Below are 17,245 nucleotides of genomic sequence, written 5' to 3' on the forward strand. Positions count from 1 at the left end.
TCAGATGGATCTTGGTTGAAAGCAGAGAATGCCAGAAGTGTGTTTTACAGACTATGCAAAGGCATTCGACTGTGTGGATCATGACAAATTATGGATAACATTGCAAAGAATGGGAATTCCAGAACACTTAATTGTGCTTATGAGGAACCTGTACATAGACCAAGAGGCAGTCGTTTGAATAGAACAAGAGATTACTGCGTGGTTTAAAGTCAAGAAAAGTATGCATCAGGGTTGTATCCTTTCACTGTACTTATTCAATTTGTATGCTGAGCAAATAATTCAAGAAGCTGGACTATTTGAAGACGAATGTGACATCAGAATTGGAGGAAGATTAATTAACAACTTTTTTATATGCAGATGACACAACCTTGCTTGCTGACAGCAAAGAGGACTTGAGTACTTACTGAAGATTGAAGACTACAGCCATCATTATGGATTACACCTCAACATAAAGAAAACAAAAACCCTCCCAACTGGACCAATAAGCAAAATTGTGCTAAACGGAGAAAATATTGAAGTTGCCAAGGATTTCATTTTACTTGGATACTCAATCAACACCCATGGAAGCAGAAGTCAGGAAATCAAAAGTCGCGTTGCGTTGGGCAAATCTGCTGCAAAGGACCTCTTTAAAGTATTGAAAAGCAAAGGTGTCGCTTTGAGTAATAAGGTGCGCCTGACCCAAGCCATGGTATTTTCAGTTGTCTCATGTGCATATGAAAGCTGAACAATGAATAAGGAAGACCAAAGAAGAATTGATGCCTTTGAATTATGGCGTTGTTGAAGAATATTGAATATACCATGGACTTCCAGAGGAACAAACAAATCTGTCTTGGAACTACAGCCAGAGTGCTCCTTAGAAGCAAGGATGGAGAGACTTTGTCTCACATACTTTGGACATGTTATCAGGAGGGACCAGTCCCTGGAGAAGGACATCATGCTTGGTAAAGTAGAGGGTCAGTGAAAAAGAGGAAGATCCTCAATGAGATGGATTGATACAGTGGCTGCAGCAATGGACTCAAACATAAAAACGATCATGAGGGTGGTGGAGGATCGGGCAGTGTTTCGTTCTGTTGTACACAGGATCGCTATGAGTTAGAACCTCCTCAACAACACCTAAAAACAACAGCTGAAAAAAGACCAAAAAGGTTCTTCATGTCCTAATATAGAATGATCTTTAAGACATGTTAAGTAAAAAGATCATGGTTGAGAACAATGTGTAGAGCATAATACCATTTGTGTAAGAAGAAAGACTATGCTAATTCTAGAAGGATCCACATTGTTTCCTCCAAAGGGAGGAACTGCATGGCCAAAGGACAGAGGCGGGAAGGTCTGTGCTGTACATCCTTTTGTGTCCTTTATATTTTGGTGAACATGGAGAATGTTGCTACATAAATAATTTTAATGTTTTTTTTTTTAAATGTCAGGAGGTTAGGTGAGCTTACCTAGGAGAGAAAATAGAGACAGGAAGGAAAGGGAAGATTGTGTCTCATGATAACCACATGATGTAAATATTAACAAGAAAGAAGTATAATTATTGTGATTAAACTCTGAGGAAACAGACATTCAGGAAGACTTAAATGACTTAGGTCATGCAGCCAGTGGGCTTGGATTTTCTTCTTATTTCAAAATAGTACATTTCCCTCCACCTTTGAAAAGTGTTTATATTTCTTAAAGTTACTATATAGTTACCTTTTAGATCAGTTACCTATGTGACTTGAACCGTGTAAGTAGTAGTATATTTAATTTACAGGATCAGCGTGAATTTTGTGCTGAGAACAAAGTTAGTTTGTAAACTTGAGGCCCTCATAAGACCATGTTTTCCAAATGATTATTTTTGTTTGGATGATAGCATGTTGTGAGATTTATTCACTGGATTTTTCCAGGCAGCGTCTTCCTCCTTTTAGCCTTTTAGCAGTTATTTCAGGCTCGCGTTCCTCACCCGCGCCAGAGATAGCAAATGCACACATCAGCAATCACATCCTTGTATTTGGCAGCTACGGTCATAGCTACGGGCCAAGCGCATTATTGGCCAGTGCAAACATTGTAATTAGATTATAGCTTCATGTCCACAGCATTTTCTGGTTTTTCTTTTAATTGAATTATGCCTTATAAACGATCTCAGTTTGGCCCACTTCGGACTGGCCACAATTCAAACCAAAAGCAACCATATTTGCATGTTCACATCCTGAATGACATATTCCAATGATAATATATGTATTTTTATTTTACCCAAATACACCTAAAATTTACCATTTAAACTTTTTAAAGTGTATAAATTGGTGGCATTAGGTACATTCACAGTGTTGTGGAACCATCACCGCTGTCAAGTTCCCGAACTTCTTCATCACTGGATTAATTTCCTGTGGTAACATTACCACAAATTGGGCAGCTTATAGAAACACAAATTTATTGTCTAAATGTGTGTCCAAATCAGGGTATCGGCCATGTTGATTACCTCTGAGAGCTCTGAGAGAGAAGCTGTTCCATTCCTCTTTGCTAGCTTCTGATGGTTCCTGGCCATCCTGGCATGCCTTGGTTTCCATCTGCCTCTCTTGTCCCATAGCCATCCGTCCTCTGTCCCCTGTCTTTGTGTATCGTCTCCTCTTTCATAAGGATATCAGTCTAGGTCTTGGACCCACCTTACTCCAGTGAGATCTCATGTTATCTAACTGATAAAAACTTTAAAGACCCTTTGAGCAAACAAAGTCACATTTACATGATACAGGGGTTAAGACTTCAGTGTATCTTTTAGGGGACACAATTCAATCCATAACAGTCATCCTAAATGCAAACCCATTAAGCAGTCACTCCCTGTTCCTTCCCTTCCCCCAAGTCCCTGACAACCACTAATCCATTTCCCTCCTCTGTGGATTTACCTAGTCTGGGTATTTTATATAAATGGAATTACACAATACGTGGCTGCTATGTCCGACTTCTTTTACTTCACGTGATGTTTTTACAGCTCATCCATGCCGTACCACGTGTCAGGCACCAGCACTTCATTCCTTTTTATGGCTGCATAATATTGCAGCGAATGGATATACCACATTTTGTTTATCAGTTTGTTCATGGGCATTTGAGTTGTTTCTGTCTTTTCGAATAGAGCTGCTATAAACATTCATGTACAAGGTTTTTTGTTGTTTTTTTTTAAACTGTTGTTTTTAATTCTTTTGGGTGTCTACCTAGGAGTAGAATTAGTGGTAACTCGGTGTTTAACTTTTTGAGGAACAACCAAACTGTTTTCTCCGGCGTCTGCACCATTTTACATTCCCACCAGCAGTGCACAATGGTTCCAATTTCTCCATATCCTCACCAGCACTTGTTTTTGTCCTTTTTTTTTTTTTTTAACCATGCTAGTGACTGTGAGGTGATGTCTCCTTGTGGTTTTGATGTACATTTCCCTAAAGACTAATGACATTGAGCATCTTTTCATGTGCTTGTTGGTCATTTGTATATCATCCTTGGAGAAATGTCTACTGTAAAGTCCTTTGCCCTTTTTTTCGTTGGGTTATTTGTCTTTTTGTGTTGAACAGTAAGAATCCTTTATATATTTTGAATGCTAGACTTTTATCGGATACATGATTTGCAAATACCTTCTCCCATTCTGTGGGTCATCTTTTTACTCTCTTGATAGTGTCCTTTGATGCACCCAAGTTTTTAATTTTGAAGAAGTTCTGTTTATCTATTTTTTGTTGTTGTTCCTTGTGCTTTTGGTGGCATATTTAAGAAACTATTGCCAAATTAAAAGCCCTGAAGATTTGCCCCTATGTTTTCTTCTAAGAGTTTTGTAGTTCTAACTCTTGAATTTAGGTTTTTGACCCATTTTGAGTTTAGTTTTACATATGGTGTGAGGTAATTCACTCATTGTTTTCCATGTGGTCATCCAGTTGTCCCAGCACCATTTCTTGAAGAGACTCTTCTTTCCCCAGTGAATGCTGTTGGCACCCTTGTCAAAAATCAGCTGACCATACATGTATGGTTTTATTTATTTCTGGATTTTCAGTACGTGTATTTTGGATGCTTTAAATTTTTGCTTATTACCATCATATTCTTGTTGTTAGCATGTAAGCAACTAAGCAACTTCTTTTCACCGGATGCCTAACAGTAAAGACACATGCCACTTAAATACCAGTGGTTCGTTACAGTAATGATTCTGGGGTGATGGTGGGGAGGGAGGAGAAATGGCTGTGCCCCTCCCCTTTACCTCTCTCCCAGACTGCCCCTCCCTTGGAGCTGTTGAGAATGATTGCTTTAAATTATCTCCACCAAAATGAATGACTTATTTCTTATTCTACCATTTCATATTTCCAAATACAGAAAGTTTAATTTATACAAAGGAATAATTGTATGGTTTTGAATTTGACCTGCTTTCCATACACGAGAACCCTATTTTAAAAAAGCTAAAAGTTTATTTGTTAAATGTTGGTGACGCAGTGGTTAAGAGCTCGGCTGCTAACCAAAAGGTCGGCAGTTCAAATCCACCAGGCGCTCCTTGGAAACTCTGTGGGGCGGTCCTACTCTGTCCCATAGGATCGATACGAGTCGGAATTGGCAGCAGCGGGTAACGGGTCATTCTTTGATTTGCTTTTTAATGTCACCCTCCCTAAAAGTATCAACATTTACCTTTTGCTTAAAAATCTCCTACCCTCCTGTTTTTAACTTTTGCCAGCAGTAACCTTTCACCCTGAGACAGAAACTTGCTGTGGCAGCTGATCACCGTGTAAGCTCGTACTGAACCAGAGCAGTGGCCAGATGCCCTGACAACAAGCTCTCCACACCAAGACAGGCAACACCCTCCTGGCTCAGTCTCCTAACTCATTCACACATCCCTTTCTGGAAAGCAGAACCGCTGGGGTTGGGTCACAAAGCAGGATCCAGGGTTGGAGTGGCCATGAATGAACAGAAGGAAAGGGGAGGAGAAAAATGGAAAGAGAAGAGGAAGGGCAGTGAAGAGTCTCGTTCTGTAAATAAAAGAAGGATTGTGTTGGAGTGGAAAGTATGTGTAGCAAAAATTGGGTGTTTTGAGGATAAATTATTTAATCTGTACTTGGTTTATATGAGAAGAGTCCTCTGGTCCTTCCCCTAGTGTTCTGACCCTGCCTGTTAGCTTCCCTTCCTCGTTTACCACCATATTAAGGTCAGAATTTGTCAAGCATAAGCTTTTGGCCCTCTCCTCTTTCCCCTGTGTACTTTCTCTCTCAACCATGTTAATTTTGCCAAGAACATGTTAATTACATGCAGCTCTTGGTGTGCAAATTTGTATTATCTGAGATACATTGGGCTCCTTTCAAATAGGTGCCCTGTTTAATCGAAGTAATAACAGTGGTAATAACTGCAATTTGTGTGCATGGCATTCCAAAAGGGGCCACCGTAATGACTAGGTCTTTCTATGGTTGCACACCCAGCCCCACATTGGTCCTCTCAGAGCTGTAGACAGATACCATCCTCCCTTCTGCCCTGGCTGTGTTACCATGGCAGGAACAAGTAAAAATACACCATAGTTGAGACTTATTCAGCGTTTTCATTTTGCATCATCATTATGCAGACCGAAACCAAATCAAACCCATTGCCGTCGAGTCAATTCCCACTCATGGCGACCCTATAGAACAGAGTAGAACTGCATCGTAAGGTTTCTAGGGAGCGCCTGGTGGATTCGAACTGCCAGCCTTTTGATGAGCAGCCAAAATCTTAACCACCGCGCCACCACGGCTCCATAATGCAGGCATTAATGATCTAATGGTGAATCACATTGAAGAAAGTACATGTGCGGGGGAAACTTGTTTTACTTTTTTTTCTCAGGGTTTTTGTTTTCTTAATCATTATATTTACTTTTAGGGTTAAAAAATTCAGGTCTGAAATAGAGCATTTTCAGAAATTAAACTTTTTTTAATTCATTTCTTATTGTAACCTTTTTTGCACCTTTGTGTTCTTATAACAGTGTTTTAAAAAATATTTCCATCTCTTATTGCTAATGGTGGCAACACTACCCGGTGGAAAGAAATCTGATAGAATTTTAACATAAATAGATTTTATATTCCCTGGAAATGCTTACTTGATGATACGTTGCAGACGTTTAATCTCTTTACTTCTATTAAATGTAGATAGTTATATTAATAAAGTTGACAAGACTATGTGTATATTTTCCCAATACAGGGCATCACATTTGATGAGTTCAGATCATTTTTCCAGTTTTTGAATAACCTAGAAGACTTCGCAATAGCCTTGAATATGTATAACTTTGCGAGTCGCTCTATAGGGCAAGGTAAGTAATCATCTTTTGAAAACTATCAGCCAAAAAGAATCCTGCATTGTTTTTAGGAATGCTGGCAACAAATTAATTAAATATGCCGTATTAGCCATCAGCTTGCCTAAAAGTCTAGTGTCGTCTTTCAGTAGGAAGTTCTGACACTTAAAGAAAACCAAGCAGAGGTTAGAGAAATATGTTAAATTTTAGTATTAAATGTATTACTGCCCTTCGTTTCCTATTATAGGGAAAAGCTAATGATGTGTGTAAAAGTTAAGGAGGAAGAAATCTCATGGCCACTCGGTAACACTGAGGAATGCATGGCTACCTAGAGAAGAGCCAGGTAGCCATGCCCAAACGTCCCCACACGATGGTATTTGTCACCTTGCTGATTTTACTCACAATCCCTGCTGACTCAGAAACCTGACTCGTCAGTACAGCCTCTTCTCAGCAAAGGACTTAGATTAACCGAATTTTGAGAGTAAGGTATAAAACTGAATATCGATTTTGTTTAATTTACCAAGAGAAACACAACTCTCATAGAAATCAGAACCAGCAGTCTTTCTGGGTAGGTGGACGAACAAGCCAAATGGTAATCAGAACAGTGTTGGTGAACAGGAACTCGAACCAAGAGAGTCGGGGGACCTGTCGTCTTTGTGATCGGGGGTGTCGTCTTTGTGATCGCGCGGTCCTAGAAAACTTGGTCACGTGAGCCACCACCCCCACATGGGGGTCGGCCTTATCTGTGGGCTTGGAATACCAGCTTTCTGTCAGTAAACACTCTTCACTGTTTCCCAGACAGCTCACAGAATAATCTTCCCAAAACACAGATTAACCTTTCTACAACATGCCTGCTATGGAAAACTTTTCAGTTTCCAAATTGCTATTGAAGAATGTACAGGTCCCCCTCCTCGTGGCCTCCTGTGAGGACTTGTCCAGCTCCTGTGTGTTTCCCTGCGCTGCGCCCAGCCCGACCGCTGACTCTTCTCTGAGTGTGCCTTACGCTGTCATGGCTCCTCATGCCTGGGTTCACTCAGGCCACTTCACCTGCCTTCTCTCGTCCCTACAAGCCGAAATCCCTCTATCCTTCAGGGCTCAGCTCCAATCTAAGAAGCCACAGCCTTTCCTTATCACTCCCCTTCTCTCCCTTCTCCCTACTCCAGGCTTCAGACAAAAAGAGTCACCATCTCCAAATTCTCTTAGCAGTCTCTTGGTGCCTTTCCTGTGATGGTTATTTGGGCAGCCGTCTCATCTCCCATTTGAGAATTTATACATCTGAATGACCACTGAAGCATCTGTCGCTGATAGTAGGTGCGCGTTAAACAGTCAGTGAATAAGAACGCATCATTAAGCTACCGCTTCTTGGATCGTTTAATTAAAACCACAGAAATTTTTGTTCCCTAAAGGCAGTGTGATTAATGAAAACATCATGAGGTATATAATAAGTTCATGACTCATGCTTAGAAACCAGCTTCTTTGACAACCTTTCTAGTAATTAACATATATTATTAAGACAATGTTAATGGTTTGCTCTTTTTCTTTTTATGTGACATCCATCTAGATGAATTTAAGCGTGCCGTGTATGTAGCCACCGGCCTCAAATTTTCACCACATTTAGTGAACACTGTCTTCAAGATTTTTGATGTTGACAAAGATGATCAATTAAGTTACAAAGAATTTATTGGAATTATGAAAGACAGACTCCATAGAGGATTCCGGGTAAACCTATAAATTTTATGCCTATTGATATCCTTTTTAAAATCTGAAAGAAAAAAAAATCCGTCTAAGTTTCAGAAACAGTTTTTATAAATTTTTAAGGGCATAAACATGAAATTTTTATTTTAAAAGAAAAAACGTATCTGCTACCTGCTTTCAAAGAGGATTCGAGGTAATAAAAGATGATGCATTTTAAAGAAATATAAAATCATTTTAACCTTCAGCGGTTTATTTTCACATTCAGTTAGCTTAATGTCTTCATCCCGGTCTGGGAGTGGGTGGGTGGTGCCAAGTATTTTTTAAAAATTCAGTCTGCACGTTGGCTTTTCAGACTTGTGAATACACAAAGCAATATCATGCTTCTCATTTTATATAACACAGATTTCTAAGGGGCAACCTGAGGCTCAGCCATCACTGTATATTCCATACTTTATATGGGAAATAAAAAATATTTTTTGTCAGTTGAACTACTTTTCTGTTGACATACTACAGAGTAATTACTAGAAATTCAATAATTTTTCTTCTAAGAAGTATGTTTTAAGGAATGAAATTATAGCAGGAGTCAGTGAATGTTCACCCATCTAACATTGGTGGGTGTGCCATAAATGGAAAAAGAATTTTTTTTTTTTTTTTAATTAACAGCTAGAATATTCAGCCTGTCCTCATTGGCAAGAATATCCCTAAGTATTATACATCGAGAGCCCTGGTGGCACAGTGGTTAAGAGCCTGGCTGCTAATCAAAAAGCCAGCAGTCCAAACCCACCAGCCGCTCCTGGGGAATATGGGGCAGTTCTACTCTGTCCTGTAGGGTCCCCCGAGTCGGAATCGACTCGACAGCAGACGACAGCAACATGCATTTAAAAAGAGAAACATTTATATACACAAAAAAAATCAACCTTCATCTTAGACAATGTTTTTAAAGATTTAAAAAAAATTTTTTTTTAATTTTTAAATATTTTAAAGTCCAAGCTGTATCGATAAAGCTGCTGTGTAGTAACTGCCACCTAGTGGTTACTTGTTAGCGTTTTAGATGGTGCCACAAATCACAAGGATATACATTAAAATCGTTTGTTTTTCCTCAGAAACTTGAGAGTGGCAAGATCAAGGTAAAATATAAACTGGGCTGTAAACCTCTGTCATTTTGTTGCTGTCTTAGGTGTGACGTATTTTTTTAATGTATTTGCTGCATACTTACGGCTTTCATAACATTTTATTTACATTTACACACTTTGATTCTCTTCCGCAGGGTTATAAAACAGTTCAGAAGTATCCTACTTTCAAATCCTGTCTGAAGAAGGAACTTCACAGCAGATAAGTACGTTAGCTTCTGGGAGTTTTCTTTAAATATCATAGCTCCGTAAGAAAGGGTCACAGCTTGTCTGTTATAATATTCAGAAAATAGCTGAAAGGAATGTAATTATAATTTATTTTTAATTTTTAAGAAGGCGTGATTTCATTTTTATCTGCTAATTTAACTGAAGAATTTGTCTTCATGACAGAACAGTAGCTTGCCACCGTTGAGGTGTGATCTAAAACTGGACGGGAACACACACTTGTCTGACTGGAATTCTTGCTGGAGTGTCTCGATTGAAAATGTTTCTGTGTAATCGAGCAGATACGATATAATGAATCCATGTGGGGTTTTTGTAACCTAGGATGGTTGCAACCTAAGGAACACTTGTTACTATTGTTTTTTAAAATCATGACTCTGAGCATGTGCTACAACCATAAAAAAAAAAAAATTTAGCAGATTTTTTGAAGTTATTACAAGGTGCCTGGCACTATACTAAGTGTCTGTCCCCATGTCGTGTCTTATTTAATCCTCACAGACATCCCAGTTAACCACAAAAAAAAAAAAAACATTGCCGTTGAGTCGATTCCGACTCATAGTGACCACATAAGGCAGAGTAGAACTGCCCCGTACAGTTTCCAAGGAGCGCCTGGTGGATTTGGACTGCCGACCTTTTGGATAGCAGCCATAGCACTTAACCACTGCACCGCTAGTGTTTCCTCCCAATTAACAGCAGAGAGAAATCAGGGCTTAGAGAGTAAGTAACTTGCCTGAGGTCACAGGGCTAGTAAGTGGCAGACCAGGCTTTGAACCTCGTCCTGTCTGATGGAAAAGCCTGTGCTATTTATTATTTACTACACTATCACCAAACCAAAACACCCAAACCCATTGCTGTTGAGTCGATTCCAGCTCATAGCGACCCTGCAGAACAGAGTAGAACTGCCCGCATGGGTTTCCAAGGAGCAGCTGGTGGATTCAAACTGCCAACCTTTGGGTTAGCAGCCCTGAGCTCTAAACCACTGCACTACCAGGGGTCCACACTGTTACAATAGATTGCAACAGTTGAGAAAAATACATGAGGTTTGTTAGATTTATATTGACCCAAATAAATACTCAAACTTGTTGCTAATCTTGAAAATGAGGGGTTTGCTTTTCATTTTTTCCTTTATAAGTTGACTGTAGCTGGATAATTTTGGTCAGTTATGAGTGCTAATTAGTTGGGTTTCTACTATAAGAGTTTGTTGTTTATTTATAAATCCTTTAAAAAATATCCACGTATGTATTTTTTGCTGTATTTCTCAAGCTGGAAACATTATATATTGTCTATCTATAGAAGTGTTTGGGGTCCCTGGGTGGTATACACAGTTAATGCGCTCGGCTGCTGACCAAAAGATTGGCAGTTCCAGTCTCCTCAGGGGCACCTCGGAAGAGAAGAGCCTACTTCAGAAAAATCAGCCGTTGACAACCCTGTGGAGCACAGTTCTATGGGGTCACCGTAACTTGGAATCAACTCCATGGCAAGTGTTCCCCAAAGTAATTCAATAGGATATTAATGCGCATTACTCTAAAAAAAAAACAAAAAAGTGTTGCTTAGTCAAATAATTTTGAGAAATATCATAATAAAGCACAGTTAAATAGATTCCTTCCCACATAGAACTTATGGGTCTTTTATATGTCTCTCTACAAGGAGACCGCGGTACCCAGCATTCTGCCAAGTAGCTCTGAGGCTTGGTGTTTTAGGAACCCACTTTGGGAAATGCTGATCTAAAACGTTTAGAGGCAAGCAGGCTCATTTACTTATCTATGGTGGTAACTGTTGTCATGGAGCTAAGAAGAGAAGTTAGGTCTTTGTACTCTCCGGCACTGGTAGTTCAGTGGTAGAATTCTCGCCTTCCGTGCAGGAGACCCCGGTTTGACTCCCAGCCGGTGCACCTCACGTGCGGCCACCACCCATCTGTCAGTGGGGCCTTGCATGTAGCTATGATGCTGAACACGTTTCAGCAGAGCTTCTAGATTAAGGTGGAGCAGGAAGAAAGCCTGGTGATCTCCTTCCAACAATCAGCCAGCGAGCACCCTATGGATCACAACCATCCAGTCTGCAGTCAGTCATGGTGATGGCGTGGGACCCGTGCTGCATTTCATTCAGTTACGTGTGGGGTCACCATGAGTTGGGGGTGACTTGACAGCACCTAACCACAATAACATACTGTCCTGTGAGAACTTAAAATGAGAAATAAATTAGGGCGCCATTTACGTGTCCATGGAGTGTTCCCAACCAAGTAGTAACAGGGCCACACTGAGTTGACTGCCTCCGTGCAGCAGGGCATAGAACCGTCGACAGAAATAACTCCGTTTGTTCTAGACTGAGGATCAGACAAGTTCCTGAGCAAGACGTTGAACTTGCGATTAGAGGAAATGTTTTACTGTTAAGTGTTTTATTTCTTAGATTGTTTATTGTGTGCCTTACTGTTTCATATTATTATCACAATAATTTTTTAATTTATGTCTTCAACTCTGAATAACATCTTAAATAAACGTTGCTTTTGTATTATTGTTTTCCTTATTCTAATCAGGCACTCCTAAAACAAAGTTTAAAGCATTACTGTCTACGTGGCAAATGCAACAAGCAAAGCTCTCCGAGACTTGTGGAAGCAGGTCTGAGATCACAGCATGTAGAAATGAAGCAAAAGGGGAAACACTATGAAAATTACATTTTTCTTGAGCTGAGTCCTCCGGTGTAGCACGTAGACAGTGTATCTTCTAACTAACTACAAACGTTACGTTATCAAGTTGCACTTTTGCCTTGATTTAGTGAACTCTGCACTTTTTCATTCCTTTCAGGAGTATATATATACTTCTAATAACCATGTAAGAATGTATTTAAGTATTTTTTACTTATTTATTAGAAATTTGCCTCATTTCAAAATAATACATTACTCATGGAATGTAGATCACCTAAAAATGAAAAGCACTTTTATTTTTCTTGGTTTTAGACTGTGAACTTATTTTCAGAAAATACGTGTTGCTTGAAATTAACCTTAATGCCCTTAGAATTGTTAGTAAATCCCTTTTGTTTTCCAGGTTTTTAATCACATTGGAATAATTTTTTTTTTTTAATAATAGAAAGTAAGCTACTATGTAATACAATGGTTTACATTGTACTTTTAAAAGTACTTGACATACATTGTTTGAATTGTGTAAAGTTTTTTTTTTTAATTTTTCATTTTCCAGAGTCAACAGAATGATATTCTTTTATGTGCACAGTAAAGAAATTTAAAACTGGTTTTTTTTTTGTGTTTAAAAAGATTGATGGTAGAAGCACTGGTAGTTGTAACAGCGTTCACTGTCACTATCTTAGACACAGTGTTGCTCTTGATTGCAGGTGGCATATGTTAATAACACTAGTAAAGATAATATCTTACAGCCCTGTAGCTTATTGCATGTTGTTGATATATGCCTGTAGTGTCAAAATGTGTATTTTAAAAGACTAATATAAAATGGTTAAAAAGACTGATGTATATATTAGGTAAAAGTTAATATTTTGTGTCTTGCAAAAGGACCACATGCAAAAGTGATGCCAGTGTTCAGAGTTGTTATAAATAATTTAGATATTATTAACAATTTCAAAATAATATGTCTTAAAGGGGAAAAAGAAAAACTTTCAATAGAAAAACAACACAAAGATTTTCAAATGGAGAAAATAATTTGATGGTACTTAACAGAACCTGTTCAATTTGAAAAGTATAGTTTATACAAGGGTATGATACAAAAATAGAGCAAAAAAAGTATGAAAATAAGCTAACATATCGATGTATTATATGTGGAAGATAATGTTTATCTTCCTTTCTAAGACATTGAATTTAAGGTTACACACACTCCAACTGTTACATCGCTTTTGCGTATGAAAATAAAAACGCCAACTTTTTTATAAGTTATTGAATGTGAAATTGATAGTTATCAGACTGTTTATAAAGGTAATGTTATTTCCAAGAAAATGTTATTATTACCATTGACTGTGTATTTAATAGACTTTTTACCTCTTTTATCTGGTATTGTTTATTACACTGACACAGAAGTATGGATCCCACATAGTATAATAATTTAATTTTACGTCTTTTGAGGGTTGAGTTAGTGAGCATCTTGTGAGATTGACTAAATGAAAATCCTGTCCACTCGTTTAAGGTGTTTTACTTTACACTGAATGTTCTCAGTGTTGATCATTTGCTATCTAAAATAACTGAAAAACTGCAGTTTATTCTGGCCTTTGACTATAAGTTATAATATCTTGCATACATAGAAAAATTGCTATTTAAAAAATCCTGTAAATATATTTAAAAACTGAATTGGCTCATTAAAATCCTTTAAAACTCTGCCACTCCCCTAAGAAAGAACACCTTGCTGTAACTTCTGTAATCTTTATTCTTATTCCCTATCAGAGTGAGCGGATGAATATCTGTTTGTAATGCTGCAGTCTGATATTAAAATGTGAATAAATAAAATATTCCAAGCAATTAAAATAGAAATAAAAGAGTAGTAAATTACAGTGGTTCCCATCATACTACTGTTCTTGAACTTTATCCTCTATAAAATGGGAGGTAAAATTATCTCGCTGGATTAATGTTTAAAAACATTATAAAATACTTAGAAAACAATAATGTACTAAAACACGCATGCTTTTAGTCTTTCCTTCTACAAACCATTCTTTGGAAAGACAGAGATGTACATCAAAGTCTGGTATCATACTTTTTACAGAATCTGTGTGGTAAAGTTTTATGGTACTTCTTACAGCCATTTCATAATAAGAAATTTGTTTAACTTAAGTTCCAATTTATTGTTCTTATTACAATATGTAATTGTGAAGCAACCTGACTTACGATCTTACATTATCTTAAAATAAACATACCTGCCCTTGAATCAAGAAACTTAGTGTTTTGCACTTACGTATATCTGTGAACCATTGTCCTTCTGAAATGTCGCCTCCAGAATTTGGAAATCTTGTGGATCACCAAACATCCATTTGTTTTTCACCCTCTGCTATGACAGGCCAGGCCCATGAAGTTGACCTTCCCAACCTTTCTAAGTGAATAAATCACAGAGCCATAAAACCTCTCCAGGTGTATCATGGGAATTCCTACCTTACAGAGCTTCTGGTCACTGGTATGGGAAAGCTTTTCTGAAAGTTTACATAATGGAGTGTCAGATTTGTCTTTGTGGGGGAAAGGATGCTGTTTAAAAGGAAAACAATTTATTATTTGCATTTTGTCTCTACAAACCCTGTATATCCTAATTTATTTCAAAGTATAGCTAAAGATGAAATAAAGCTAGCCTGCAAGTTCCAAAACCATAGCCTATTATCCGAAATGGTGAAAGCAAACACATAGTCAACAAATGGCTGGCTTTGGAGACGATACCGTGGTGGACGAAAGAACTAGTGAAGAGCTGAGTTAACACAGAGTCCAGAGGATGATACTTGTTTATAGTATAGACTAAAATCACTTTCTAGGAAAGATATTCTTACCAAATTAAGAGTTCTTTTAAAAAAGCGTAATGTGGTATTTTATCAAAAGCCTATAAAATAAAGCAAACATATCTTCGAAAGGAAAAAATCTCTTTACTCTCATTTTAGTATGGGTTCAAGAGGGATTGGAAAAAAAATGTGTCAAAAACAATGTATTTAATCTCCATGAGTAGAATATATGTGGAAGGACCACAATTTAATAATGGTTATCTTTGTTGATGGGGACCATAGGTATATTTAATGAATGATTATTGAACTGTTTGAGGGTTTTACCATGTCTGTGTTTACTTTTTTCAAAAAAAAAATTTTTTAAATATAGGGTCTCAAGTCTAGAAAAAGTGGGAATAAATCATGAAGGTCATGGATTGGGTGGACTTATTCACCAAATTCAGAGCAAAGGTTGCTTCTTGAAGCAGAAAAAGATGGTTAAAAAAAAAAAATACAGTATAATAGCAATTGTGAATTTATGAAACTACCATGTGAATACCATTTGAATCCACCATCAACGCCCATGGAAGCAGCAGTCGAGAAATCAAATGACATTGCGTTGGACAAACATGCTGCAAAAGATGTCTTTAAAGTGTTGAAAAGCAAAGATGTCACTTTGAGGAGTAAAGTACACCTGACCCAAGCCATAATATTTTCCAGTCATTTCATATGCATTCGAGAGTTGGACAATGAATAAGGAAGACTGAGGAAGAACTGACACCTTTGAATTATGATCTTGGTGAAGAATATCGAATCTACCATGGAATGCCAGAAGAATGAACAAATCTGCCTGGAAGAAGTACAGCCAGAATGCTCCTTAGAAGCAAGGATGGCGAGACTTGGTCTCATGTAATCTGGACATGTTATCAGAAGGGACAAGTCCCTGGAGAAGGAGTAAAGAAGAGGGTCATCAGAAAAGAGGAAAGACCCTCAACGAGATGGATTGACGCAGTGGCTGCAACAATGGGCTTAAGCATAATGACTGTGAGCGTGGCACAGGACCTGGCAGTGTTTCCGTCTGTTGCACACAGGGTCGCTATGAGCCAGAACCAACTCAACGGCACCTCACAACAACAACAATGATGCGGTTTAAGCTTGGATAGTGGAGGTTGGAAAGGGATTAACCGGTAAAGGAAATTCAGTGGAACTCAGCTACTGGATTAAAAAATTAAATTTAGCTGTCATACTCTGTGACAAAACTTATTTTGATGACATTTACAGAATTGGACCTGGTTATTAATCTAACTCAATATGGCATTGCCTACGTATATTTTGGGGAATGAAGGCAAGTACCCTGAAGGTCAGCAGATTAGTCAGCTAGCAGATTTTGTACTGAAGTAAAACGAGAGTTGAGGACAGAATGAAAGACAATTAATAGATTTCCAGCCTATTCTGTATGTTACTTGGCTCCTTACAAGCTCTAGGTGCTATAAGAGTTAAAAGTTCAAGCTGGAAAACCTACAGAAAAGACCTCTGAAAATCTATCCTTTTTTATGTCATTGCTCTTTGGTGCTAAGAGGTTCTCAAGAAAGTGAGTATCTTATGTGCCATTTGTGCTGTAATATTTAATTACAGTGAGTGTACAGATTAGCTGTCTCAAAGATTCTTTTGAAATCAGATTGCACATCAGAACTGCATTGTACCCTGCTAAGTAAGCAAATTTAAGAAAGAGGAGAAGGTGATGTCAAGATTTATTGCAAACTGAACAAATAAAGGAATTGGATTTGCATGGTGTTCAGCCTATTAAACCACAGCCAAACGTCAGCCCTCATTTGTCAACTTAAATGTATTTCTAAAATTTACAAAGATTCAGCCGATGGGAAGTATCCTTTATCTAGTATTCAGACTTGAAAAATAGACAATAGGAAAATGATAAATAGACCATACCAATAACTTAATTTCTCATAAATATGCACATTAGTAATTCAGATAAAGATCTTTTTCACCTTTTTTTCTGATTATAAAATTACTACAGGTTTTTTGCTCCCAGTTCCTTGAGGTTTTAGAAACTCTGATTAATTTTTGCTTTAGAGTAGCCGGATCCCAAATACCACACACACTGAAGCATCTCTAGTCTTCAGGGACTTACTCCCTTCAAAATTAAAAAAATGAAAATACATTTTAAAAAATCTAAGCTGAACCCCAAGTAGCCAAGGGTAAGGACTGGGGGACTTTGGAGCCTACTGTGTTGGGCTTACAGAGAATACCCAGGAACGAGGCAGCACAGGTGAGGAGCCGGAGCCAGAAGGATAGAGTTCAGTGGAGCTTGGAACCAGGATGGTAGGGAGCCTGCGGGGTTCATGGAGGGGTAGGATTGCCCTGAGGGCAGACTTCTGTACCAACCAGTAAGTGAGCATATTGAGCCCTGAAATAGCAATGAAGAAGAGAACCTGAATTTCAGGCCCCCTCCTAGGAGATAAAACCCTCGAAGGGAACCTGAAGGGTCTTGGGACAAGTGTATGTACATACATCACACACACACACAACT

General features: G+C 38.2%; 1 protein-coding gene across 2 annotated transcripts in view; it reads left to right on the plus strand.

Moving 5' to 3' along the window:
• Positions 1-16,570, plus strand: part of MICU3 (mitochondrial calcium uptake family member 3) — a 102,635-nt gene extending 86,065 nt beyond the window's left edge. For both annotated transcript variants that reach the window (XM_049865266.1, XM_049865267.1), the window contains 4 exons: positions 6,154-6,262; positions 7,806-7,963; positions 9,207-9,275; positions 11,825-16,570. In XM_049865266.1, coding sequence (XP_049721223.1) covers positions 6,154-6,262; positions 7,806-7,963; positions 9,207-9,275 — 336 coding nt within the window. In that variant the 3' untranslated portion in view covers positions 11,825-16,570. The remainder of the gene's footprint in view (positions 1-6,153; positions 6,263-7,805; positions 7,964-9,206; positions 9,276-11,824) is intronic.
• The last annotated feature ends 675 nt before the right edge of the window (positions 16,571-17,245 follow it).

The sequence above is a fragment of the Elephas maximus genome, chromosome 22 (genome assembly GCF_024166365.1).
Source record: "Elephas maximus indicus isolate mEleMax1 chromosome 22, mEleMax1 primary haplotype, whole genome shotgun sequence".
Classification (NCBI taxonomy): Eukaryota; Metazoa; Chordata; class Mammalia; order Proboscidea; family Elephantidae; genus Elephas; species Elephas maximus.